The 26,005-nt window shown below is 37.1% G+C and overlaps 1 protein-coding gene across 1 annotated transcript in view; it reads left to right on the top strand.

The window, feature by feature from the left end:
* Window positions 1-25,482, top strand: part of LOC124616056 (ras-related C3 botulinum toxin substrate 1) — a 131,981-nt gene extending 106,499 nt beyond the window's left edge. Inside the window, exons 6-7 of the mRNA XM_047144292.1 lie at window positions 3,633-3,766; window positions 18,767-25,482. Coding sequence (XP_047000248.1) covers window positions 3,633-3,710 — 78 coding nt within the window. The 3' untranslated portion in view covers window positions 3,711-3,766; window positions 18,767-25,482. The remainder of the gene's footprint in view (window positions 1-3,632; window positions 3,767-18,766) is intronic.
* Window positions 25,483-26,005: the final 523 nt, after the last annotated feature.

Raw genomic sequence — 26,005 nt, 5'->3', positions numbered from 1 at the left:
TATTTTTGCTATAGATTTTTATGCTATAATATAAAACATTTAGTCTAAGGACTACACAGAATATGATAATTTTGTTATTATTTATTTGCAACTGATAATTTAAATGTATGTTTGCGATTTAGCTGTACATTAGCCAGGTGAGACCCACATTGTGTGGATCTGTAACTTTTCAAGGGCAGTCGTTGGATTTATATTACTTGTTGATGACTGGCTATGTGTATCATGTTTTGAAAGTAGGTTATTACTAATTTATTGTTTCAAAAGAAATTATGGCAGAGAAATTGATTGATTGGGTTTCAGTTTGTCAAACAGCTTGCAGTAATGTACAATTTAGAATGACTCATAAGAAGGGTGTTTATTCTGGAAAATATGTTCCAAAGTGTATGAAGAGAGTAAAGATTCTTATTATTTGGCTTACTATAATATTTACTGTAGCTGTAAAATTAATCAGAGTAATTTAGGGCACCTGTGCTCCCTTAAATATATATTTTTCACATGTATGAATCTCAGTTAAATAATTATGTAATTGAACAGTTGAAAATCCATGATGGACTGTAACAATATTATGAAAAGGAATGTTACCACTCACCATATAGCGGAGATGCTGAGTCGCAGATAGGCAAGCAAAAAGACTGAAGTCATGTGTGCGTGAGTTGCGTTTGCTTGAGTGTGTTTGTCGTCTAATCATCACGAAGGGCTTACTGGCCAAAAGCTTTATTTGTGACAGTCTTGTTGTTGTGCCTGTTTGTGACCCAGCATCTCCGCTGTATGGTGAGCAGCAACTTTCCTTTTCACAATATAATTATTTAATTTGATAGATAAAATCTACTCACCAAGCAGCGGCAGAACGCACACACATAAAAGATGTTTGTAATTCACTGCTTTTGGAGCCAGTGGCTCCTTCTTCAGGCAGAAGGGATGAAGGGGAAGGAAGAGGAGTGAAGGAAAAGGACTGGAGAGATCTAGGAAAATGGATAGATTTCGGGAAGGTCACCCAGAACTGTGGGTCAGGGGAGACTTACTGTACAGAATGAGAAGGAAAGACTGATTGCTGGAAACTGCATCAGACGAGATTTGAAAACCTGAGAGATTAAAGGTGGAAGATAGGGTAATATGCAGACAGAGATTACTACTTAAATATCATGCATGAGTTAATAAGAGTGAAAAGCTAAGTGCATTGTATGTGACCTGAGGTGGGAGGGGGACGTTGAAAAAAGATAGATGGGAAAGACAATGAAAGATGTAGAAAACTAAAACGGAGTTAAGCAAAGAGCAGTAACAGTGAAGAAATGCTGAAACAGAAAAACATAATGTAAATTAAGGCCAGGTGGATGGCTAGAACTAAGTACATGGTGTAGTGCTAGTTCCCACTGTGGGGTTATGAGAAACTTGTGTCAGGGAAGAATCCAGATGGCGCATGTGGTGAAACAGGCACCAAGGTCATGAATGTCATGTTGCAGAGCATGCTCTGCAGCAGGATATTGTGAGTTGCCAGTATACACCTCTGCCTATGCTCATCATCCTAATTAATAATTTGGTGGTAGTCATGCCGATGTAGAAGACCAAACAGTGTTTACATAACAGCTGATATAAGACATGTAGTTTCGCAGGTGGCTCTCCCTTTGATAGTATATGTTTTGCCAGTTACAGGGCTATCATAGGAGGTGGTACGAGGGGCATAGGCAAGTCTTGTAGTGGGGACGGTCACAGGGGTAGGAGCCATGTGGTAGGGAGATGGGTGCAGAAGGATCATAGGGTGTTACAAGAATATTGCGGAGATTGGGAGGGCAGTGGAAAGATTTTCTAGATATGGTGAGGAAAATTTCAGATAGAATGGATCTCATTTCAGGGCATGATTTTAGGAAGTCATACCCCTGTCGAAGTAGCTGATTAACATATTCCAGACCAGGATAATACTGAGTCACCAATGGTGTGCTCCGAAGTTATTTTTTGGCGGGATCAGCAGTACCAGGATTGGATGTGATGGCCCAGGAAATTTACTTTTTAACTAGGATGGTTGGGTAATTATGTGCAGTGAAGGCTGAAGGCTGAGATGAGAATGGTGGTGAATTACAGTAAAGAGTCTGCTTCTGAACAAATACATTTTCCTCTGATGCCAAGGCTATATGGAGGGAACGTTTAACATGGAAAGAATGGCAATTGTCAAAATGTAAATATTGTTGTTTGTTGGTAGGTTTAATGTGGACGGAAGTATGTAGCTGGCCTTTGGTGAGGATGAGATCAACATCAAGGAAAGTGGCATGGAATTCGAAATAGGACCATGGGAAATTTAATTGGGAGAGGGTATTCAGAGTTTGCAGGAATTTTAGCAGGTCAGCCTCACCATGAATCCATGTGGTAAAGATTTCATCAGTGTATTTAAATCAGACCAGGGGCTGAAGACTTATAGATCCCAGGAATGCCCCCTCCAAGCAACCCATGAAAAGGCTGGCATAGAAAGGAGCCATCCTGGTTCCCATGGCCGTACCCCTGATCTGTTTGTATGTCTGCCCCTCAAAGGTGAAGTAGTTGTTGGTAAGTATAAAGTTGATTAATGTAAGTAGGAATGACGTTGTTGGTTTGGAATCAATTGGGCACTGACTGAGAAAATGTTCAGCAGCAGACAGACCATGTATGTGGGGGATGTTGGTGTAGATGGAGGTTGCATCAATGGTGACAAGCAAGGTGTGTGGTGGGAGTGGGACAGGCCCGGATTTCAGATGTTCTAGGAAATGGTTGGTATCTTTGATGAAGGAGGGGACAATTTTGTCAATAATTGATTGTTTTCTCAGTTAAATAATCGATGTATTACTCATTATGAAACATGTAACTCACTATTTAAATGAAATGCTGTGCCTCATACATGAAGGTTAGAATGTTCTAAGTGGATCTGAAAATTTGTGAAGACAATGTAGCACTTTTATAACCACAGAAATGAAATTTTACTGAAGTTATGCTAATGATGGCGGGACAAATTACCATGATTTTGCTGTATTTCTGTATGAGTTTCATGCCTTTTCATAACACTAATACATATCATGGTATTTTTCTTTACATTATGACATCTGATGGATTAAGCTGTAAAGATGACAATGCCGACAGACAGATGAATGCATGTGGTATGAAATGTAGAAAAGAAGTTTCTGTAATTGACTACTGCTTAATATAAAGGTGAAGAGAAACATCAGTGTTAAGAATTGCATTGAAGTTTTCCATGTTTTGACATTATGTTAAAACTCTAATGCTGGAATGATTTATAAGGGAACCAGAAGTTATCAGACATAAAACAGTGAGTTTTCTTTGGATTAGGAAATAAGGAATTCAGAGGGCACTGCATGTACACACTTTATTTCTTAGCCACATTTTACTGTTAATAGTATTACTCATTGTTTATAGTTATACATTTTCAGGGGAGCTTACAACCACCTTGCTTGTAAGTCCTCAAATATTTGTGCAGGTACCTTGTACATGTGCATCCAGCACTGCAAATTTTTGCAGTGATAATCTTATATATCGATACATGAAATTCATTATCATACAACTAAAAATCAGTATATACCCTTTCCTGATACACTTAGTATTGCTAGAATAACTCATACATATTTTACTAATTCATGACATGCTGTCCGCAGGTATTTGATGAGGCAGTCCGTGCTGTATTACGACCAGAACCTCAGAAAAGACGCCAAAGAAAATGTGCTATACTGTAAAAATTAAGAACAAAAGAACTATATATACAGAAGTGTGTAACTCGATTACACTTGAGGTAAGAGTGTGATAAAAGTTTATAAGGGAAGTAGTTGTGTGTTTTAGTTTAAGTGTGCTCGAGAGAACTGAAATCACTTCTTAACAGTTATGGTACTTACAAGAAAAAAGGGAGCAGAGCTTGGCGTTCAAACTTGGTCAGTTAGTACAGGAGCTTTCATGTGTAAAATTGTCGTGGCCTAGCCCCCGCAGTCTTGAGCTTAGATTTGTTTGAGCGCAAAGTTTATATTGGTGGCCAGTTCGTTGTTCTGTGGCAAAATAAGACTAAAGTACTGAATTAAAAAAAAAATTGTGGTTCACCCAAATATTAGGGCATGCAGCAGATATGGTAAATCAGGATTAGAATACATTTTTCATGCTAGCAGTGGCATGTTTTCAGGGATTCCTTCGATGGATTTTATTTATAAACTGATGACTGATAAATATGATTTATGTAAGTACTGCAAAATGTTACTTGATTATATCTGAAAATACAATCTAAACACTTTTCACAGCAGGGGACTTCAAAAAGTAAGTTACACGCTACCATTGCAGGTCATGTAACTTTCATTGAATGCTGCACTACACACACAAGTGACACAGATACACAACATTATTTTTCAACATAGTCACCAAGTGTGTATAAGCAATGGTCTGAACGTTGTACCAATTGCTCAGTTTCTCAGTGATGGCTACCAGCTTCTTGAACATTTCCCATTTCTGTGTGGCTTTGATCGAATTATTGGCACCATTTCCCTACAGCTCTATGGGACATTGCATTTGGTCCATTACCCCACCAGAAATTTATGGGGAATCTGTGCAATTTAGATACTTTACCCACAAAAATTGTACTGCCCCTCTTACTTCGACTATGGAGCATGTTTCCTGTTGCTGTGCTGTTTATTTCCCACACTGTGATGCATCTGTTGTCCATATGGCATTGTGCATGCAGGAAAAGCAGAACATCTCATCTAACAACGCACAACTCTTGTTACGCAGTGATATTAGCTTGGGAAGACAAGCATAACTTATTTTTTGAAATCACTAAGTATATTGTCCATTCTACAATTTTTCTATGACATTTTTCTGCAAAACAGTGACATATTTGGTATTCAGCAATCTGCGCAAATGTGAAACTCCTATGTCCAGGAAACACACATGTGAAACAACTTCCTGCATTTTATTCTTCATCTCAGGTAGATGGCATGGAACAACATTGCTGTTGGTGGTGGCAAAGGCTTTGTCTACTGGAGCATTTCCTTGCATTGTCTTTGTCAACACATTCCTCCTCTTCTTCTTCTTCACTCTCTCGTTCCTCTTGTATTCTCTCATCTGAATGTGAAATTACGGGTTATTGTTGAATGCAGACCTAGTGTTGCTTTGAAAGTATGTATCGCCACATTGTTGTGAGGAAATAAAAGTAATATAAGATACATTAACTTATTACATCTTATTCTTAACACCTTCTGCTTCATAATTACGAAAAACAAGTAGGTATTACCTTTATTTCTCAAAGCCACGCTAACACTGCAAAAAACAGGTTTCTTCCATCAGATGCAGAAACTTGCTGGGAAATTGCAGAAATGAAAACAAACAAGTGTTGCACAGAAAGCACATAGCGTAAAGTACAAGCTGCTAACAGGCACAGTAAGTTTAGTTATTAGTCTGAGCTGTGTGTGTGTGTGTGTGTGTGTGTGTGTGTGTGTGTGTGTGTGTGAGGGGGGGGGGGGGAGAGATTGGATATAGCTTATATGCTACATGAGGACTGAGGAGGCTAGACAGAGAAATGTAGAATCCGCAAGAAAAGTAATTTCACATCTTGAATTTTGGAAGTGTGTGTTATGTTTAATTTTTTAATTGTTCATTCTTATAGAACAAATACTTTCCGTGAGGTTAATTGCACAACCTCAAAAGATTATACCATAAGAAATCAAGGTGTAGCGGTATGCAGAGTATATCAACATTTCTCTGTGGGTAATAAGACAATGACATATACTTAAAATTGCAAAACAAGCTAAACAGATGTTTTGGTCAACATATATACATTCGGTGGACATACGTTCAGTAAAAGGTAATAGCCATTGTGGAGATGCTGATTCGTTTATTCCAATCCAAGTGGCTCATGAAATGTATTTATTGTCTCTTTGCTTAAAGATTTGTTAAATTTGTGGGCAATAGTGACAGGAGTATTGCGTTACACAGATTCCTTACATTCAGATATATTTGTATTGGTGTTGCAGAAGTCAGGACTATTGCACAGCTGGCCACAGAGAGATTTGTTGACCATGGAGACAGAATTAATTTGTCGACGAGGTCAAAGTTCAGAATACAAGCAAGGTTATTTGTCATTTAGCGGTAACTTTGCTCAGAAAAAAAGTTTAAATCTGGACTAGTGCCATAGGTATATACTTTGATAGAGTGGAAACTAACAGGTTGTTTCAATTCATATTATGCCTGACTTGTAACTAAAAGGCTTTGAATGTGTCCAATTGGTATTAAGAAGCTTGTCATTTGTGCATTGTAGGCCAGTTTTTGTTTCTTGAACCTAATCCTAATAGTGTATACAGTTGCTGAATCATGGCTCCTCCAAATTTGTTCAGGGCGAGGTGAACTACATAGAAGAACTGGAGGTAGCAAAAACAGCACCTTTGCTTATGACTGATATTGTCATACCACATCCAGACTTTTCAGAAATAAGTGGATTATTTTTTATTTGTTATTTTCTTTTAGTCTGTTATCTAGGAGCAAAACAGACCAAATGATGGAGACAAGTTAGAATTACTAAGCAATTCCGTGTTTAATTAAAAAATCACACAAAAGTATCTACTTAAAAAATAAAAAAAAATTTAAAAAATGGCGGTGGCCATTTATCCTGGTGTACATCTGGTTGGCAGTCATACTGGTGTAAAAAGGTGTGCAATGCTTGCAGCAGAGCTGGTATATGACATGGCTGTTTTCCAATCTGAACTTCCCCTTGTTTGAAATCACAAATTTTGTAAGTCAAAATTCTAGACCATCACATAACATCTCACTACATTCCAGAAAAAAACCTAGATTTCCTCATTTGTCTGGGTAGTTTGCCTCTGGCATGCTGAGGTGCAACTCAGGGTTCACAGGAGTTGTACTGCAGTTCTACTCAAGGTTGAAAGGATTGGGAGGTAGCTGCAGGATATCAGGAAATCCTTCCTCGTTCTTCTCGAGGTTTATTTCCTGGCTGCCTCTGGAAGGTTGTTGAGATGGATCATCTCTGGCATTACATCTCGTTATCATGATGTATGGCCTCTTCTTGGCTGTCTCTCAGCTGTGTGGGCTTGTAGCTTGTAAGCTGTCAGCAATTTCAGCTTGTGCCAAAGCTCCTGGCCTCTTCTTGGCTGTCTCTCAGCCATGTGGGCTTACAGCTTGAAAGCTATCAGCAATTTCAGCTTGTGCCAAAGCTCTACATTCTGTATTATGTTATGCACAGGTGTATTACCAAAGACATCCCTATGTTGGTGTGTAACATGTTGGCTAACGGCACACTACCGGACAATGTGATCCCTGTGTACTGATTACTCCACATTCACAAGTATCTGTGGTATGCTGTCATATTTTTATCAAGTATCTGGGGTGTGTACCATGGCCTGAATGGTTCTATGTAGCTTCCTTGATCAGAAGGAAGTATGACATTATTGATTTTTCTTTAACATTAGGAAGGAACAGGTAGGTTCTCCTTTCTGTTTCTGCCCTGTCCCAGATTTCCTGCCTTTCTCTATCAATGCATGCCTTTATTTTGTTATTTTATGCAGCTTTTGTGTCTATTATCTCTTCTAAAGTCATCATATTCAACCTTCTTGATTTATGGCTGTATGAGCCCCAAATGTTCAACCACATCCCACAATAGTGATTAAGATTGCATTTTGGTACGTTCTTTTTGCACTTAGAGACAGCTGGAAGCTTCTTTGGCCATTGTTGCTATTTTGTTCATTTTAATGCCTATCTGGCAAACAATTTCTGTTTGTTTGGATTTTGTCAATGCTCGTACCTAGGTACCTATAAACTTGTTTTCTCTTCTTAGAACTGCCATTTAGTCTGATTGTGTGATCTCTTTATCATGATAATATATATAAACTGTTTTGTGTGCTGTTGCTGTTAATTTATTTTGTGCACACCAATTGCAAAGTTATGCAAGAACTTCCCCCACTATTTTCCCCTAATTTAGCTCTTATGTTGTCAGATACTATAATTAGTATATTGTCTGCATAGGCTATGCAGCCTCTAGTGTGTGTCATAATCTACAGCTGATTCAGTGAAAGCTCTATGCCAATATCCCAGAATTATGGACCACAAACAGAGCCCTGTGGGCAGCCTTTGGTGATGTTTTTCGCAGTTTTCTTTCCGGAACGTTCCAGTTTCAACTGCCTGTCTGTGCAGTAATCTCATAAGCTGTTACAGAAATTCCTGAGACAGTCCATCTGTCTCGGTCTTTTGAACAGTGCGGGCCACCATATGTTATCGAATTCCCCAACTGTTTCAGTCATTATGACTACAGTGAATACATGTCATTTGATGTGTTCAAAGTATGCATTGTGTGATCTACTGCATCCTTAGTGGGTTTCCCTTTCTTGAAACAGTATTGCTGGGGGCTCATGCCAGTTACCCATCTGTGATACCTCGGGCGGCGGCACACAAAATTTTCCTGTACTTTGGCTAGGGCATTCAGCAGACAATCAGCCTGTAAGATTTCAGTTCTTGTGAGTCTTTATTGTACCCCCTTTTTTAGTATAATGATATTTGAGATTTCGCATGTTCTGGGCACCCGTCCCTGCAAAAGACTCTCATTTAGCAGCATTGTTAGGTATGAGACAATTTGGTTTACTAGCTGTTGCAACAATCTGTTATAATTCTAACTGGCCAAAGTGCTTTCTTCTTCTTTAACTTCATTATTTCCGAGCTCACTTCTTCCTGGACAAATGGAATCTCAATTCTATTGTTCACATGATGCTTAGTACTCAGAGCGAAGATACTGATGGTACTCTGTGTCTTTCATCATCATATTGCATGGCAATCTCATTAGGCACTCCTCTGGTGTCTACCAGTCTGTCATCATCATGCCATCGGAGTACCTCAATCTTAATAATACAGTGGGTAATCAAACCTTGTTTGTTGGAAGTTTGTCTGGAAAACCTCCTATTTCTGTTACCATTTGGTGCTTTATGTATGCCTCCCATTTTTCTACTCTGGTTTGGTGTAACAGTTCTTCATATTGTTGCTTAACTACTCGATAGAAAGCCGTCTTTGACATTCTGTTTCCCCTAAGGATCTATGATAATATCTCCTCATCTGCCTCGCTTTGCATCTGAATGACTGTGGGGCTGGACTTTTATACCCCCTTGCCAGCCACTGTGGCCGAGCGGTTCTAGGCACTTCAGTCCAGAACCGCGTTGCTGCTACGGTCGCAGGTTCGAATCCTGCCTCAGGCATGGATGTGTGTGATGTCCTTAGGTTAGTTAGGTTTAAGTAGTTCTAGTCTAGTGGACTGATGACCTTAGATGTTAAGTGCCATAGTGCTTAGAGTATGAATTCACTAAATTGCTCCACGCAAATGCAGGGATGGTTGCTTTGAAAGGGCACACCTGATTTCCTTCCCCATCTTGACACAATCCGAGCTCATGCTCAGTCTCTAATGACTTCAATGTGGATGGGACTTTGAACCCAATCTTCCTTCCTTTTTTCCTTCAGGGTATCAGTTCCTTTTCTTTATGGTTTTTTGCAGTATGTCCATAGTCATGACAGTTGTAGCATTTGATGACAACAAGGTAGTCCTGCACCCTGATTGACTAAAACCCAATGTATATTCTCTTCCGTGTAACCTACTGCGCACTGACCTTTGGATTTACCTGCAGTACATATTTTACTGTCAGCTTCCCTCGCGGCTCTGTTTTAAATTTGACTTGTGTTTCTTGTAAGAACCGCTCGCTATCTATAGTTATCTTCAAGTTCTATTTATCTTTTTTTAGCTCTGAAATTTTTGTCAGCTTCCTACTTTCCTTTTCTGTTTCAGATATGAGTATATTGTTTGCCATCTTCGTTTTCTCAGTTCTGATCTCTCTCTCTCTCCCCCCCCCCCCCCCCCCCCCTTCAGATCAATTAGCCCTATGAGATGCATGTGTATTTCCTTTGCATCTTTTTTTGTTCCTAGATTTGGTGAATAGTGTGCTACATTGCTTGGCTTGTGCACTTTCAGTCTTTGATTTTGTGGTGGCCACTTAAGTGAATGGAGCAGTGGCTGCCACACTAGTGAATGACCAGACTGTCTTGTCTTTATTTTCCTTGCTGAGCCTACGATTTTCATTTTCAAATTTTTTATATGCTCGGTCAGTTTTGCTGGTGATATTGCCCGATGGATGAGTTTGTATTTTAACTCTAGTATTTTTGTGGCAGTAACCTTCACGTTGACACAGAATTCCTCATCAGTGTATTTATATTATGTCCTCAGGTTTGTCTGATCTACTAGTTTCTGAGTACTCGGAAGCTTTTGTTTTTGTGAAGGGCTTTGCTGCACTATGTATCACTTTTTGCATCATTCATTTTGCATGGATGAGATGCCAAGGTGTTTTTGTGGAATCACTTAGCTTATTAGTGCTCATGTATATGTATAAACACTATTGTTGCTGAAGCGTCTACTCTGTCCACAATCGCTGATGTCTCATGTCTCGTCCATCTCTAAAGGTGATGTCTCCAGTATATGGTAGTATGTCAGTCTGTGTCAGCCCAGTACTGTTCTTAGCCCCCACTCTTTGCTCCATTACTAAATTGGTGATTGATTGATGCCTAAGGATGTGTTCTGACAGCTCATCCCTTCTTTTAGACAAGTTGTGCCATAAATTTCATTTTCCCCAGTTTGAGTCTGTGGTGTCATCGCCAGACACCGCACTTGCTAGGTGGTAGCCTTTATATTGGCCGCTGTACGTTAGTATATGCCGGACCCGCATGTCGCCACTATCAGTGATTGCAGACCGAGCGCCGCCACACGGCATGTCTAGTCTAGAGAGACTCCCTAGCACTCACCCCAGTTGTACAGCCGACTTTGCTAGTGATGGTTCACTGTCTACATACGCTCTCATTTGCAGAGACGACAGTTTAGCATAGCCTTCAGCTATGTCATTTGCTATGACCTAGCAAGGCGCGATATTCAGTTACTATAATTCATATCTTCAAGAATGTATTCTGAACAGGTAATATTGTGAATCATGTACTGTCAAGAGCGACGTTCATCATTAATGGATTAGAGTTAAGTATCAAACTAATTACGTCCGCTTTCTGAATTCTCATTCCTTGTCATGCTCCAGACCTCACGTCAGTATAGTTCTTCCCGCCTCACGCCAGCCTGCGTGAGCTAAAACGCGTGCATTTCGGCCTCCACTCGTAACACGGTGTTGGCTCTTCTGCTAACACAAAAGATTCAGTATCGCTTCATTAGTTATTCAATCTACCTATCTAGGCTTCAGCATTCTTCTGTAGTGCCACACTTCAAAGGCTTTTATTCTTTTCTTGTCCGAATAACTTATCGTCCATGTTTCACTTTCGTACAATGCTACACTTCAAACAAATAGCTTCAGAAAAGACTTCTTAATACTTAAATTTCTATCATTAACAAATTATTATTCCTCAGAATTGCTTTCTTGCTATAGCAAGTCTGCTTTTTAAATCCTCTTCACTTTAGACATATGCTAACCAAATAATTCAGCTACTGCTTTTAGTGTTTAGTTTTTTACTCTAATTCCTCATCATTGCCTGATTTATTTCAATCACATTCCATTACCTTTGTTCTACATTGCTTGATTTCATCATAAGACTTCTTTCCAAGATTCTTTCTATTCCATCCAACTTTTTTTCAACAGTCCTCTGGACACGTCCAATGAACAGACACCACACATTCTGTCTTTTGATTTTCCCTATCAAATGAATCTATGTCTTTCTTCTCCAATGGAAAATCCAAGATGGAATGTAACAAAATGTAACATTCTTCTCCAGCCATTCTACAGTGTCATTCTCCCTTCTGGTGCATGTTGGGGCTTTGTTTCACTGATTAATGTAATATGGTACATTATCGAATATCATAGCTGAATTCTTGTCTGTGTTTTGAAGCAAAAAGTGTGTTGATAACTGTTCAAATTTCATTTGATTTGAACAACAATAAGGCATTTGCAACAAACCCACTGATTGTTCCAGCATATGATAGAATGAGCCTACTGCCTTTTCCATCTGGAGCTTTCATTCTTCCTCGTGCAGTCTCATCAGCCCATGGAGTCGGTCTGTAATAACCAGCAGTTACCCACATTTTGTCCAACCAGACGATTCTGTGAGCTTTGCACTTAGATACTGCCCTCAAAAAATGGACTAGGCAATGATATCCTCCAGTTCAGGCAGAACTCTTCTTCCAGAAAATGTCTTCCATCAAAACACTATCTTCTTTAGTACCACTGAAGGGCCAGTTTCCCTCCCAAAAACAACTCGCTATCTCATAGTGAGAGAAGCAGTTGCTTCTAGGTGCTATATTCTTTCCATGTGCAACTCGTTTGACAACTTAATAAGAGGCCCATAATTGTCCCTTTCTTCATAAAAATAGCAGCATACATTAAATACAAGCTCAAGATATTGGCTCCTTAAGTTAGTGCCCCTACTTACTTTTCTGCAGTTTAGGGAAAAGGCCATATCACGTAAGTTTGAGATGAACAATATGAGACTAAATCAATTGGTAATTCACGATTGGTGTCAAATACTTTGCAGCCACACAAAAAGTGTAGCACCAGGTGCGACCAAGAGTTGTACAAGTGGCTGGCAACACTGTCACCAAGCCAATGTTTACGAATTCCAGAGATCAGTTTGGTGCTAGATCGTCCCCTCCATACAATGCACTCCACATGTGTGAAGTGTCAGGAACCTTCTTTTAGCAGCCTAACTAACGTGTTCAATAATTCTGCTGTGGATAGTGGTTGTTAAAATGGAATTTCATGCATGATACTGAAAGCAGATACAGAATACATATTACGTAAAATCAAGGAAAGGCAATTGCTCACCTATTGCTGATTGATGTGTGGTGCATAGAAACACACAATAGAAAGCAGTATTCACATTAGCTTTCAAGCTCTTGCCCTTCCTCTAACAAAAGTGCGATTCACATGCATAACCACATAGACCCTCACACACACACATGAATAAGTATTAGTTATTGTTTCTTTCAAACAGAATGGATATTATATAGTTCCAAATATCTAATAGTATTATGGTTTGAGGATTAATAATCTATTGGTACCCCGGGAAAGGAAATTGCTTATATCAATAAACTCTGATATGGAAATTTTAGGATTCAAACCACCTTCTGTTTACTTAACTCATTTCAGGTGAATGTGCAATTTTTCCTTATTCCTTGGCCAACATGCTTCCCCATCAATTTCCGAATGAGCCGCTGCTTCATCTGTAATGATTTGATGGTAGATGAGGCAATCCTAAAACTAAATTGTGTCCTTCATAACATAAATGGTAAATGTTCAAGCACCAAAAAGGTAAGTTTGCAAATAAATACTAAGGAGGAAAGTTATATTATCACCTCAGACTATATGGCATGTAAAAATGTCACACCGCTGTTTTTCCTCATTAACCCTGTTAGCTCATCTTGGATTCTGTAGAATTCAAAGCTTCTAAACTGTAGATGAGTTCTAAAAAATTTGGAAACAGAACATCACAGCAACCAGAAAATACATCTCAAGAAGCATTAATACATTTGAAGAAACACAGCTGTTATATGAAACTTGTTAGCAATTTCGTATAACATCTGTGCTTTGGGGTCCAGAAATGAAAGTGTGCAATATATTTAAGCATTTTAGAGATGTTCTTACTTTTACTAATGTCAGATCTGGCCTGTATGACCAGATACACTTTTTCAACAAGAACTTGTACTTCAAACCAATCTGATGTCTCTTGACATATAAATAAGTTTTTGTACTTGAAAATGGCCCAAGACTGAAATTTGGCTTGCATGGCAATAAAATAAAAATTATTACAGTCAAATGGTGGCAGCATCATTCAAAAAAAAATTGTGGCTGTCTGTTTCCTTACACCATTCATTATGATTTACCCATGAGTCTGGCAATACCTCATCTTCCTCATTTTTGTGGTCTTCTCCATGGTTTCCTATTACTGTTTCATATCCTCTTCTATCATTCCCAGCTCTAGTGTTAAAGTCTCCTATAATCACAGTCTTATTAGATGTTTCAGCATCTTCCAGTTTAGTGATAAACTCTTCCTACTCATCTGTTTCACATCCTATTTGAGAAGCATAAACATGGACTACATTAAGAATATTTCCTTCTTACCTCACTTAGTCCGGTTATCAGTATGTTCCTTTCTGTCATCAACTGTCTGATTTTGTGTATTCTTGCATCTTTGTCTAAGGATACAACATTAATAGTGCCAATTCTTTTATATTTCTTCAGCCAGCTCTGTCTTTCACTGGGATGCTGGCAGATCTGTTCAAAAGCTTTGTCACTTTTGGTATTGGTTTCGGTCCGAGGCTCATTTGATTGTTGAAAGCAGATTGGTTATCCACTTCTGGCTTGCTGGGTCTAACATAGCTTCACCAGAGCCCCACTGGCTGTCACTTTTCAGAATTCCTGTAGAGCCTTCACAGCTACCATAGCGGTCCTGAGGCACACACAGTCCCCAGATGGAGTGAACGAGGGGTTGGACTTGTGGGAGAATAACTCGTGGGCAGAAGGGTTCAAAAACAGAACAGAAAGGAGCATAGCAGAGACAGATGGAAATGACTAATCAGGGCAGCAAGGAAAATGATAGCATTGGCTAAGAAAAGTTTTTGGGAAAAGGAGAATTTTAAGGATGTAAAGACAATATTATACCACACATTAGGCAACAGAAGGAAGCAAAAAGAAAATACTTCAAAAGTCATCAACAAGAAGGAAAACCTTTGCGGGAGGAAGTAGAAGTTTTGAAAGTTCGGAAAGAATAATTGCAAAAGCAATATGAAGGACAGGATGAAACAAATACATGTGATAAAGTAGAGGGAGATGAAAGAAATATGACCATCACAGAGGAAATAGAAACAGAAGATCTGCAGATGTTGGATGTGGAGAAAGCTTTATTAAAAATGAAAATTGGGAAAGGAATAGATGACATCACAGTGGGAATAATCAAAGCCACAGGACCTTTTGAAATTCAGTGCCTCTATAGAATAATGAGGATAGTATAGACATACGGAAAGACTGCTCATTATTGGACAAAGCCATTTATTGTATCTATCTTTAAGAAGGGTGACAAAACGCTCTGAGCATTATGGAGGAATAGCACTACTGTGCCACTACCTGAAGATTTACAAAAAGATAATTTTGCAGAAAATTGGGAATAAGATAGAACCACAATTAAGAGAGGAACAACAAGGATTTCAACCTCTTAAGATCAACCGTAGATGCCTTATTTACAGCCAGACAGTTGTAGAAAAGAAATGGGAGTTCGGGAAAGACATCACAATTGCATTCATAGATATAAAGAAGGCATATGATACTGTTAGAAGGAAAGAGATATGGCGATGTCGAAGTAGACTGAAGTTGTCAAAAGGAATGTGACTGAAAATAGGAAACATGCACAAGAAATGTCAGAATTGTGGTTTAATAAATGGCAAAAAGATTGTAATGCTTTCTAACGGACAGAGGGGTCATCAAGGGAGTGTGCTCTCACCAGTGCTTTTCAATATAGTCATGGACATCATCATAAGGAAAGTTCACCAAAGGTCAGTAATAGTTCATATTAAAATTGCAGCATAAGCAGATGATGTGATGATTTGGGAAGAAATGAGTGGGAAATGGGAAAAGAAATCAACACCTGGCAGAGTGTAATTGAAGAAGCAGGCGTGGAAATAAGCTTAACAAAAAGTAAAGTAATGGAAATCAGGAAAAAAAAGAAAAAAAAATCAAGGATGTGAGTTGTAGTACTGTAGCTACTGTTGAGTATCTAGGAAGTAATATATAATAAAAAAAAAAAAAACAAGGATGACATTTTGGAGACAATAGAAAATTGTGCAAAATTTACTTATTGCATGTCTGACATAATTAGAAATTGGGAAATACCTGCCAAAGCAAAGATCATGATGTTCAAATCATATTTTATGCTAATTTTGACCTATGGATCAGAGTGTTGTACTTGGAACACAAACAACAGAGATGGATTTTCTAGAGGGGCCCCCAATAAGGACAGGATGAGGAATGAAATAGTATGAGCCACTCTCCAGATCAAGCCCCTAAAGGAACCTATGGAAAGTGATATGCATAAATGGTTTGGCTACATTAAAAGAATGTGACCAGAAAGACTTCCAAGAAGAGCCCTAGAATGGGTGAGTCTGGAAGACCACGAGCGAGATGGAGAGACCAGGGGAAGGATGATATAAACCATAGAGGACTGCAATGGGAGGAGATGCTAAATGATACTGTGGCAGAAAGAAGCAGCTTCAAAGAGGCCCTGTGAATGACTCTCATAAGCAAAAACGTTTCAGGAAGAAGTGGAAGACACTTGCGATTAGTTATGTTGCAGTTACAGCATTGACAGAAGAAGATGGCCATTAGGAATGTTTTTTCAGGATTACTAATTGACTATATTGTCCAATGTATGAATAGTTCTTAATATACTATCGAAACCTACGACAAAAAATAAAGCTTTATCTATTAGAGAGAGGAATTGTTGCCAGCGCGCAAGGATGTGAAGAACAAGACCTTGTATGACTGCGTAGCAAGAGAAGAAGCTGTTACATGTGCCCAAGTGAGAATGACACTAAGCACTCCACAGTAAGTGTGATTTGTTCCCCATATGTATGTCAAAAACACTAAATTCATATGCGTACCATATAAAAATAACAAAGAATGAAAATTTTATACCGTGTAATATAAAATATTATACTTCTGTCTTATAAGGTTACTGAAACTTAGTTTTAAAAAATCATTTATTTGGAAATGAAAGATGATTAAAAAGGGAATGAAAATGTGTATTTAAAATGATTGTCTCATGTTACAATGGAGTATAGCATGCTTCTTTGTGTTTTAGTTTCGGTTCAAATAGATCCGACGCAAGTGTGTATCAGAATATGATACTATTTAAGAATTATATACATAAAAGGTGCAGAATTCTAAAAACACTCTAATCATATTGAAGCACAGTATCAGTAAGCACAGCAGTTAGTCAGCGAGAAGAAGATCAATGTAGAATCTTTTTCAGGAAAAGATCATGCAGCAGACATTTTTATTAAGGGTCTGCCAGTGAAGATTGTTATCAACAATGAAAACTTTGATTGGAATGACTGAGTTAAATATTTGATTCAATAATAAATAGTGACCATTGTGAAAGTGTGTAAAGGTGTGTTAAGTTCGTAGATGAGTTGCTGCTGTCCTTGTTGTGTTGTCATGAGTAACATATTTTTAAATAACACTGATAAAGCTTTGTTTATGCAGCATATTAGTTAGGTATTTTATTCCTGACAGAGTTCTGAGTGAACTGTGCGAATAGTGGGATGGTGGTGGACATTACATAAAAATCTGCTTTCAAGTTCTTAAGAGCTGTAGATGGAAAGCACGAGTTGTTTAAATTGCAGGGAAATCGGATTTCTTGTGATATCTTCCATAATTATAGCAGTAGCACCATTCTACTCTAAATATGAATCACAATTAATTGTAGCTGTCGTATTAAATCATTTAATTCATATTGATTTGGAAAATGTGGTTTGTCATTTGATTTTCTCCAGGATATCCTTTGTCTTGGAGAGTAGTTGGTACATGCAAGCTTGCAGGTGTGTGCAACAAGTCTCTGAGATAGTGGATGGTCAGGGTAGTCAAACCCACTTGCAATTTTCAAGTGATGTAGCGTTTCATTCACTGAAGTACGCTGAACTTCATCCTCCTATTCTCTCTCATGGAACAATATTATGAAAAGGATAGTTGCTACTCACCATATAGCAGAGGTGCTGAGTCACAGGCAGGCACAACAAAAAGACTGTCAAACAAGTAAGCTTTTTCCCAAAAAGGTGTGTATGTGTTGCATTTGTGTGTGTGTGTGTGTGGGGGGGGGGGTGCTGTTGTCTATTTTTGACAAAGGCCTTGTTGGCCAAACAGCTATTTTGTGACAATCTTTTTGTTGTGCCTGTCTGCGACTCAGCACCTCCACTACATGGAGAGTAGCAGCTATCCTTTTCATAATACTGTTACATTCCATCCTGGATTTTCGACTATTCTTTCTGAAGTGCCATAAATTTATTTACATTGCAAGTAGAACTGCTTGAGAGTTGTGGCTTGAAAGTGGGTGTGCAACATCCACAAACCATGTCAAGTACTTGTTTTGTGTCGTGATTGATCAGATATGTTCCAAAGTAGTTCTTTCAGGTGTGTAGAAACTGTTGGCTTCTGAATTTCTATTTTGACTCTTTTACAGCTGCAAAAAACTCTACATGAACTTTCTTTCCTGCAAACACCACCCAGAAAGAAAAGAGAGCTGTAAAATTGTAATTATTTAAAAATAACATTTAATAGCTGTTTAAAATGTCTGAATGAAGGCTTTTATGCAATTTTGCATTGTTCACGAACATTCTAAAATTAGTTCTGCCTTTCAAAAATAATTTTGCCTATGTGTTAATATTGTCTTGTTGTTTAAGATTTCAAAAAAACTGTACTTGTAAAATATTCACTTAAACATATATTTCAATTAGGCGATGATTACAATTACAAGCCTTTGAGTTTTCATCAGACTGTTAAAAACCAAACAGTTTTCTGCAGTACTCATTTAGAACAGAGTATGTAATTGTCAGATTCAAATAATTTCCCTTAAAGACTTAAAATGTGATAGAAAATATAAATATGTGGAGTGAGTTTAGTGAACAGTGACTCAAAAAGTCACATGGTGATTTAGTGGCATTTGGTGTATGTAAAATGGAAGTTGAATTCTTTTTAATTGATCTGGAAGTTGAATTCTTTTTCATTGTTCTGTTTTTCAGTCACTGAAGTCTGCCACTGGAAGACTGCCTCTTCATCCAGCACCTGCATTTTAAGAATATGTGAAGAGTATGACTGAATTATATGACCAGTGGGACAAAAAAACCATTGTGTTCAGAAACAACTTTTTGGTTTATACAAGTGATTTGTATTTGCAAAACTTGAACTGCTTAGACTAAAGTTTTATTTTTGCTGTTTTACAGGGTGATCTTCTCTGTAGCTCAGGAATTTTAAAGTGAATGTAATACTTATAGGTTAGTGAAAACTGTTTGAAACGCAAAACTACAAGCTTTGCATGTTCATTAATTTTCTCTCTTTTTTTTTTGTGCTCTATTCCTTTTTGTATGGGTGAAGAAGAGTGATGTATAGCTGTTACAAGGAGTAGTAAATCATTATTTACATAAATGAATTACTGTGCCTCACACCAGCATCAAGATTGTGACAAATAAATTTCCACAATAACTTGTGTAATGTTTCAACTACTACTTTAAACTAGATGATTGAAGGCAGTATTTAAGTGATAGGTGATCACTGCTGTTGTATAGTTACAGAAATTTTGTAAAGAACGTGTGTTTGATATGCCACTGGCAGTTCTTTTCTCCAATTACAGTAAGTTCTTTATGAACCAGATCCCATTGTTTTCATGATGGATCACTCTTTTGGATGGCTTACATTACAGATTACATTATCATCATGAAAGTCGTATTTTTTCTTACTAAGCTTGTTAATCGCAGATAAGAGTGACAATAGATCTCACAGTTTGTATTCTCTTTAAACCCTTTGCATGAGATGTTCAATAATAAATTTCTCAGTTCCATTTTTACGCAATGGGACTTGATGTTTACCACTGTTTGCCGTCCGTGATCACTGTACCTAGTATGGCACCCAAATTGATTAGAGTTCACATTATTTCAAATAATCTTTTCATGTGATGGAAATTTCTACCGTAAATCATATATCACATTGGCATTTGCGAGTTTTGTCACACAATATGTGACTCTGTGGCCAGTGCAATAGAAACATTAGCAGAATCTCTCTTCATGTGTTGTCTTCATGATAATTGTCTGTGTCATGCCTTAATATCTTTGTTTCTTACTTTTTAAAGTTTGAATCATATTGTCAAACAATTGAAGAAATTTGCGCAACATCAAAGATGGAAGGAATAGAGGAACATATGTGACCTCTTTTCATGGAGTCATAATAATAGTAGGTCTTCTAAAGTTTAGGAACATAAACAGTGTGGCAATGAAAGTATTCCAAGAAATTTTATGTACCTAATGTTTTGAATTTCTTTACTTTTGTTATTGAAGACTTCATTGTTGAAGTAGTAAAGAAAACCTTGTGGCTGAATTATTATTGTATTGTAGTTATTGAAGACAAAGATCTGTAACTGTTTGTAGTGTCATACCTTTGTATAAATAAAGATGAATCTCCTTGTGTATGCTGCAGTAGCGTAAATTCATCAAAAATATTTTTCAGTAATGTTTTTACAATTACTTTTTAAACAGTAGTGATCATGTATTAAGTTGTGTATAGCACTATTTAAACTCTAATGGGTGATCAACATCAGAACAAAAAGTATTATGAAATATTTGGAAAGTGTAAGAATGTTTGTGATCATGTATGGACAGTTACCTTCATTATATGTGCTGTTAAAAAAAACTTTTCTTTTCATGTTGATGCTTGTTTTTTGGTAAACTTTTCCAGTAAAAAAATTATGCTTTTTTCATTCTTTTAACACAAATTTGGGATATCACTGATGTTAACTTTTTTTTGAACAATAAATATAAATGTAAATGTAAAAGTGATCTTGCAGGTTATATGCAGAAATGAAAACTAAAGTCTCAGGTCTTGGAAAGAAGGCCCCTTTCATTCAAATTGAAATTTTTGAATAAAATTCCTACGTAGTTTCTTTTCATTTTGTTTCCTGTATGATGATTTTTATGAAATAAAATGTCATTCAGTATATTTCAAGTTCCCAAAATCTTGTTGCAGTTTCAACAATGCTTAACTTCCTTGAATACAAAATAGAAAATTCAGCTTACATTTCTTCCATGTATGGAAGAAATCCATTGTATGGATTTCCTTTTACATGGCTCTCTGATTTTTGTGAGCTTTTTGTGCTATGTTAATTTTATATATATATGTCACACACACTTTTTTTTTTTTGTTAAGTAAGAAGTAAACAATGGAAAGTCCAGTATAGGGTAGGAATAATAATAATGGAAAGGATAGATTGCAGCTTACCACTTAGAGGAGATGTTGATTTGCAGACAGGCGCACGAATAATAGAAAAATTTAATCTTTTGGGCAAAGTCCTTCCTCAGAAGCAGAATTCTCACACAATCAAGCAGCAGCAGCAGCAACAACAAGAACAACAACAAGTGCTGCCCGTGAGAATGTGGAGATACATGGAGGGGAGATATAGCATTGGCTGGGGTTGTAGTGGGGGAGGAGAAAAGAGAAGAAAGTAGAAAAGAGGAAAGGACTTTGTAGGCACATTGGTAGGATAGAAAGTGAATGTGTGTACTGTAGCAGGAGTAGGAAAGGGGATAGGGAGGTGGAGGATAGGGACTAGCCAAGGTTGAAGCCGTGGGGGTTACAGGAACAAACCATATGTTGTAAGGATATTTTCCACCTGCGCAATTTAGAAAAGCTGGTGTTGATGGGAAGAACCAGATGCACAGGCTTTGAAACAATCATTAGTGACTAGCATCTTCCCCCCATCCCTACCCTGCTATCCCTCCCCCTCCCTGCCCCACAACCCATCCTTACTTGCACCACCCCCCTAGCAGATTGCTACTTACATCAGATGCAGTTGTAGCTGGGCCCTAGTGGCCAGAGACAGTACCATGTGTCTGAATAGTTGAGTGAATGTTAAGAATTCTACTTCTGGGGCAGGACTTCGTCCAAAAGCATAAATGTATTTAGTATTCTTTTCACTGTGCCTGTGTGCAACTCATCTATGTGGTAAGCAGCACTCTGTCTTTTCCATTGTTATTGTAACAAGTAAATTATTCACTGTCCATGGATTGTGAAACTGTTAATATGTAAAATATAAATAACGTTTGAAAGGTGCATCGCTGTGCTGTTCTTAAACAGCTAAGTTTTGTGTTCAGGTGGTAGGAGTGTTACTGCTGAAATAAATAAAATGAAGAAGGGATACAGTGCACCTTATCTCATAAATAATGCGGCTAACAATGTCTGATGTGAAAAAGTCTAAAGTTTCTTGGAACATCTTGTCGTGCATAACAACTAGGTTTTGAATTTACACTGTTTCTGCCATGACAACCTCTAACGACTGTATCCCTCCAGTTTGTGAGAACTTGTTGTGAGACACGATTTTAGCCCACTCTGCTTAGATACACTTTATTAATATTGAGGAATCTTTCATGCTGTGAATGTCTTTTCTGAGACTTGTTTGTCAATACTTTTCATATTTCTGTTTTATAGTACACATTACAATTTTGTTAGTACAAAGTGCATGTAAAGATATTTGTATTGTCATTCTCCGTTGAGTCTTGCCAGATTGCAAATCTTGATTTTCATGCTCATGAGCCATTCTTGTTGCTATCCATAATCACAAATTGACATTAGCTACAATATGTCCACCTCATGAAAGGAATGGTCTCAGTATCATTAAAGTCTTTAAGTTACACCATATAATTCACATAAACTGTTTTTGAAGACTTGTCAACATTACTCCTCATGTCTGCTGTCTCCAAGCCACTCTGTTGTTATTGAATACTATTATGTTATTCTGTGAGAGATGTATTGAATTATATATCATACATTTGAAACTGTGTATTGTAGCTTATTTGTTGTAAGAAAATTTGTTCATTTCCCTATTGCAAATGGTTGAGAATGCTGCTATGAAGTAGGTTATGGTGTATATTTGATACTGTTTCTTACCTTTCCTAACATAACTATTGGGGACATAAATGTGTGTGTAGTTTATTTTTTTCCATACAACATTGTAATTTTTGTATACAAGAAACCAGAACTATAACATAATCTGGAGGTGCTCTGTTTCGTGCATTAGCAGGGTAATTGGCGACAATTCCATTTGTGCTGTAGTTTATGTGGACTCTGTCTTTAATAATAGCATTTGCGTTTTTGAGTACTTGTGGCCTTAAAAAAAACTCAATGCATTTATCCAAGTGTACATGACACTGAAAAAAATATTGATTTTAGTATTATAATCCACCTAGGCAAGAATGAAGTAAGAAAGTATTTGATCTTACTTCGTGAACATTATATTCTGAGGCAGCTGTCTTGAATCAGTAATAAGAGTACTAAAAGTGTGCCTGTTACTAATACAGAAATAATTCTTGAGGTGTAAGCAAAACTCTGGAAAATGTTCAAAAAGGGCTACCCAAAGATTGAGAATATTACCAGGAAATGTAAGCCTGTCATGTGACTGATTCTGTGTTTTCATTGCCTTATGAAAGCATTTACGTAAACTCTTGAAACGCTTTGTGCCATAGGGCATATAAAAAGAAGTCATTTGTAATTGATAATTCATCTGCAAACCTTTACCTGTGTACTTCAGAACACACTTAATATTGAGATTATGGAACAGATATTGTCATTCATATAAAAAACTGTTTTTGTGTTTTCTTTGCACTAATATCTTGGCATATTTGTTGAAATTTATGCTAAAATCTTGGCTATTGTAATAACAGTGCTATTTAACCAAAGTCGTAATGCCAGACATGGTTGCTGGTGCATTTTTAATATTCTAGTCAGAGATAATTTGCAAGATATATTCTGTAGTGATATTTATCTAGTTTGTGATTTTTTAAAAGAGGGAGTTGTTTTAAGGTTTGTCATACTATATTAATATTTTTTTATTATTTAAGCTTCGGCTTTCATTATGTAGTGTTTTGTACTCAAGGCCAGAAGAAGAAAGTGATGAATGTTGTACATTTACTTTCATAAATTTTATATGAAACCTTGAGATAATAGTTATTTGTCTGACATATTTATAACATACAACTGTATTTAGTTTGTGATGTGTTAAAGCAAAAAGAACTAGCAGTCACAAGCAGCACAAAGTGTAATTATTTTCTTTGTAATTGTATGTGTATGTAAAAAAAAAAAATAGTTACAGCACAAAATTTAATTAGACTGAAGGGCCATTGTTTTTGTTTGTGATGACTTTACTTCTTAGTGGATGGTGTTTTTATGGAGAATAGAAAATCTGTTTCAGTGTATAATATCTTAAATATGAAAATTTGCCAGCTCTGTTCCAAAAACATTGAGATAGGAAGAAAAGAGCATTTAAACTCAATTGTATGGAGGAGTAACCATTCATTTTGTTCAGCAAGTGACACAGTTTGACAGAGGGTGGGCCTCATTGTGGAGTTAAGAGGAGGAGGAGGAGGAGATTAGTGTTTAACGTCCCGTCGACAACGAGGTCATTAGAGACGGGTGGAGTTAAGACATTTTCTTTATGTCAGTAGCTCATATTATCTGTAATTGTATGTAATTGACCAAGTTTTTCCAGTTTCCAGTTGGTGGTGCACTAATGTTTGTGAATGTCTGTAAAAAGTGTCCCTTAAACTAATATTTATTTCAGAATATTGAAATTTGAGGAGTATAAAGACAGGATTTGGCCCTAACACTCAACTTACTTCTGTTAATTGTTTCTGAGCCTTGTGTGGTTCATTCTGAATGGAGCAAAGGACCCCCATGTGCATCAACCAAGCTTATTCTTTTACTGTAATATGAGATGATTATTTCATAACTAAAATAATAGTAAATTCAGACATCTAATCTTTTCCATTGTAGTGTTTGTGGTTAATGTGCTTCTTGCTTAATTTAAAAACAAATTTGATGGCTCACTCAAGTGGTCTGAAAATTGCCTGTTTGACTTTTATTCTGTGGTGTCTAGAATCAAATTGATCTGTTAATTTATGGCTGCCTTTCTGCTCTTATTGTACACTGTAAATATGCTATAGAGAATTTTGTAATACATATATCCTGATCCCAGTTGACATGTGTTTGCAGTAATTTGATAGGAATCTGAAGGACAGGAAAAATGCCGAGCATACTGTACAGCTAAAATCACTCCATTTTCTGTTATTGGGAATGAAATCTTTGTTCTTTATATGGGAACATAAAATGTCAGTTCTTCAATTATCAGGGGTATTTAAATTTTCAAATATATTTCCCAGTAAAATAGACAGCATCACAGTTGCTGCCTCACGTTCTATTTGCTATCCCAATTAGATGGAGTTTGATTTTTCATTCGTCAGTAAATGATGGTCTGCCAGTTGCAACTAGCATATTTTTATAATTCCTTTCTGTTGCCTTTGTATTGAGGCATAACATTACTCTTTTTGTGTGATCAACTATATAATTGCTACAATAATCAGTTCTATAATGCTGTTAATTTTTGAGTGAAGATGAAGATCAAACTGTTTTCCTTCGCATGCATCAAATGGAAACTGGATATAGACGTGATTGTCCCCTTTGCAATAAACCCTGTTTTTCCTTATAGTTAATTCATGTTCTGAAAGTGCCACAGACATAGGCAATGGCTCTATGGAATACCTATGTAGAAAATATAAGTCCTCTCAGTTAAACTTTTCAGATGTTGTTTCTCTGAAAGTAAAATGACTGTTCTGAGTCATCACTGATATTATATATATATGTATATTAAGTTTTGCCAAATTATTTTGTATGATTAAGAAATAAAATTTAAAAAGTTATACTTGCAGTCTTTTATTCAACCATATTTTCTTAACATTCCTTCCATCCTAGTCAGAACTCAGTGACAGAGCTTTTTATGTCTGAAACTTTTATTTTCTGAGAATTTATATACACATTTTTACATTCTATAAAATATATTAAATCAGAGCGGAGCTCATGACCACATGATTTCCGTTATACATCCAGTTGAATGATATAAAGTATTGTTCATGAGAAATCTACGTGGCACCGTAAGGCAAAGCAGCACTGAAGGAGATCTTTAATTTTGAAAGTGGGGTGGGCTGTAAGGTCTCTAGTGATAGCATACATACAACATGACAAAGCAGATAAAAATGGTCACCTTTAGAGGAGTAAAAATGAAAGATTAACACCAATAATATCCACAGATTTCTAATGTTAAAAGAAGGCAATGTCCATTACATCTGATACTTGGTCAGTGGTAGACTGACAATAGACTGAATACCTCAATATGACGTAACAGTAATGGACATTCCTGGGTGGAACAACACATAAAACAAGGGAAA

This window comes from Schistocerca americana, chromosome 1 (genome assembly GCF_021461395.2).
Source record: "Schistocerca americana isolate TAMUIC-IGC-003095 chromosome 1, iqSchAmer2.1, whole genome shotgun sequence".
NCBI classification, from domain to species: domain Eukaryota; kingdom Metazoa; phylum Arthropoda; class Insecta; order Orthoptera; family Acrididae; genus Schistocerca; species Schistocerca americana.
Note: the sequence above shows the minus strand (reverse complement) of the source record. Positions and strands in the feature narration are given on the sequence as shown.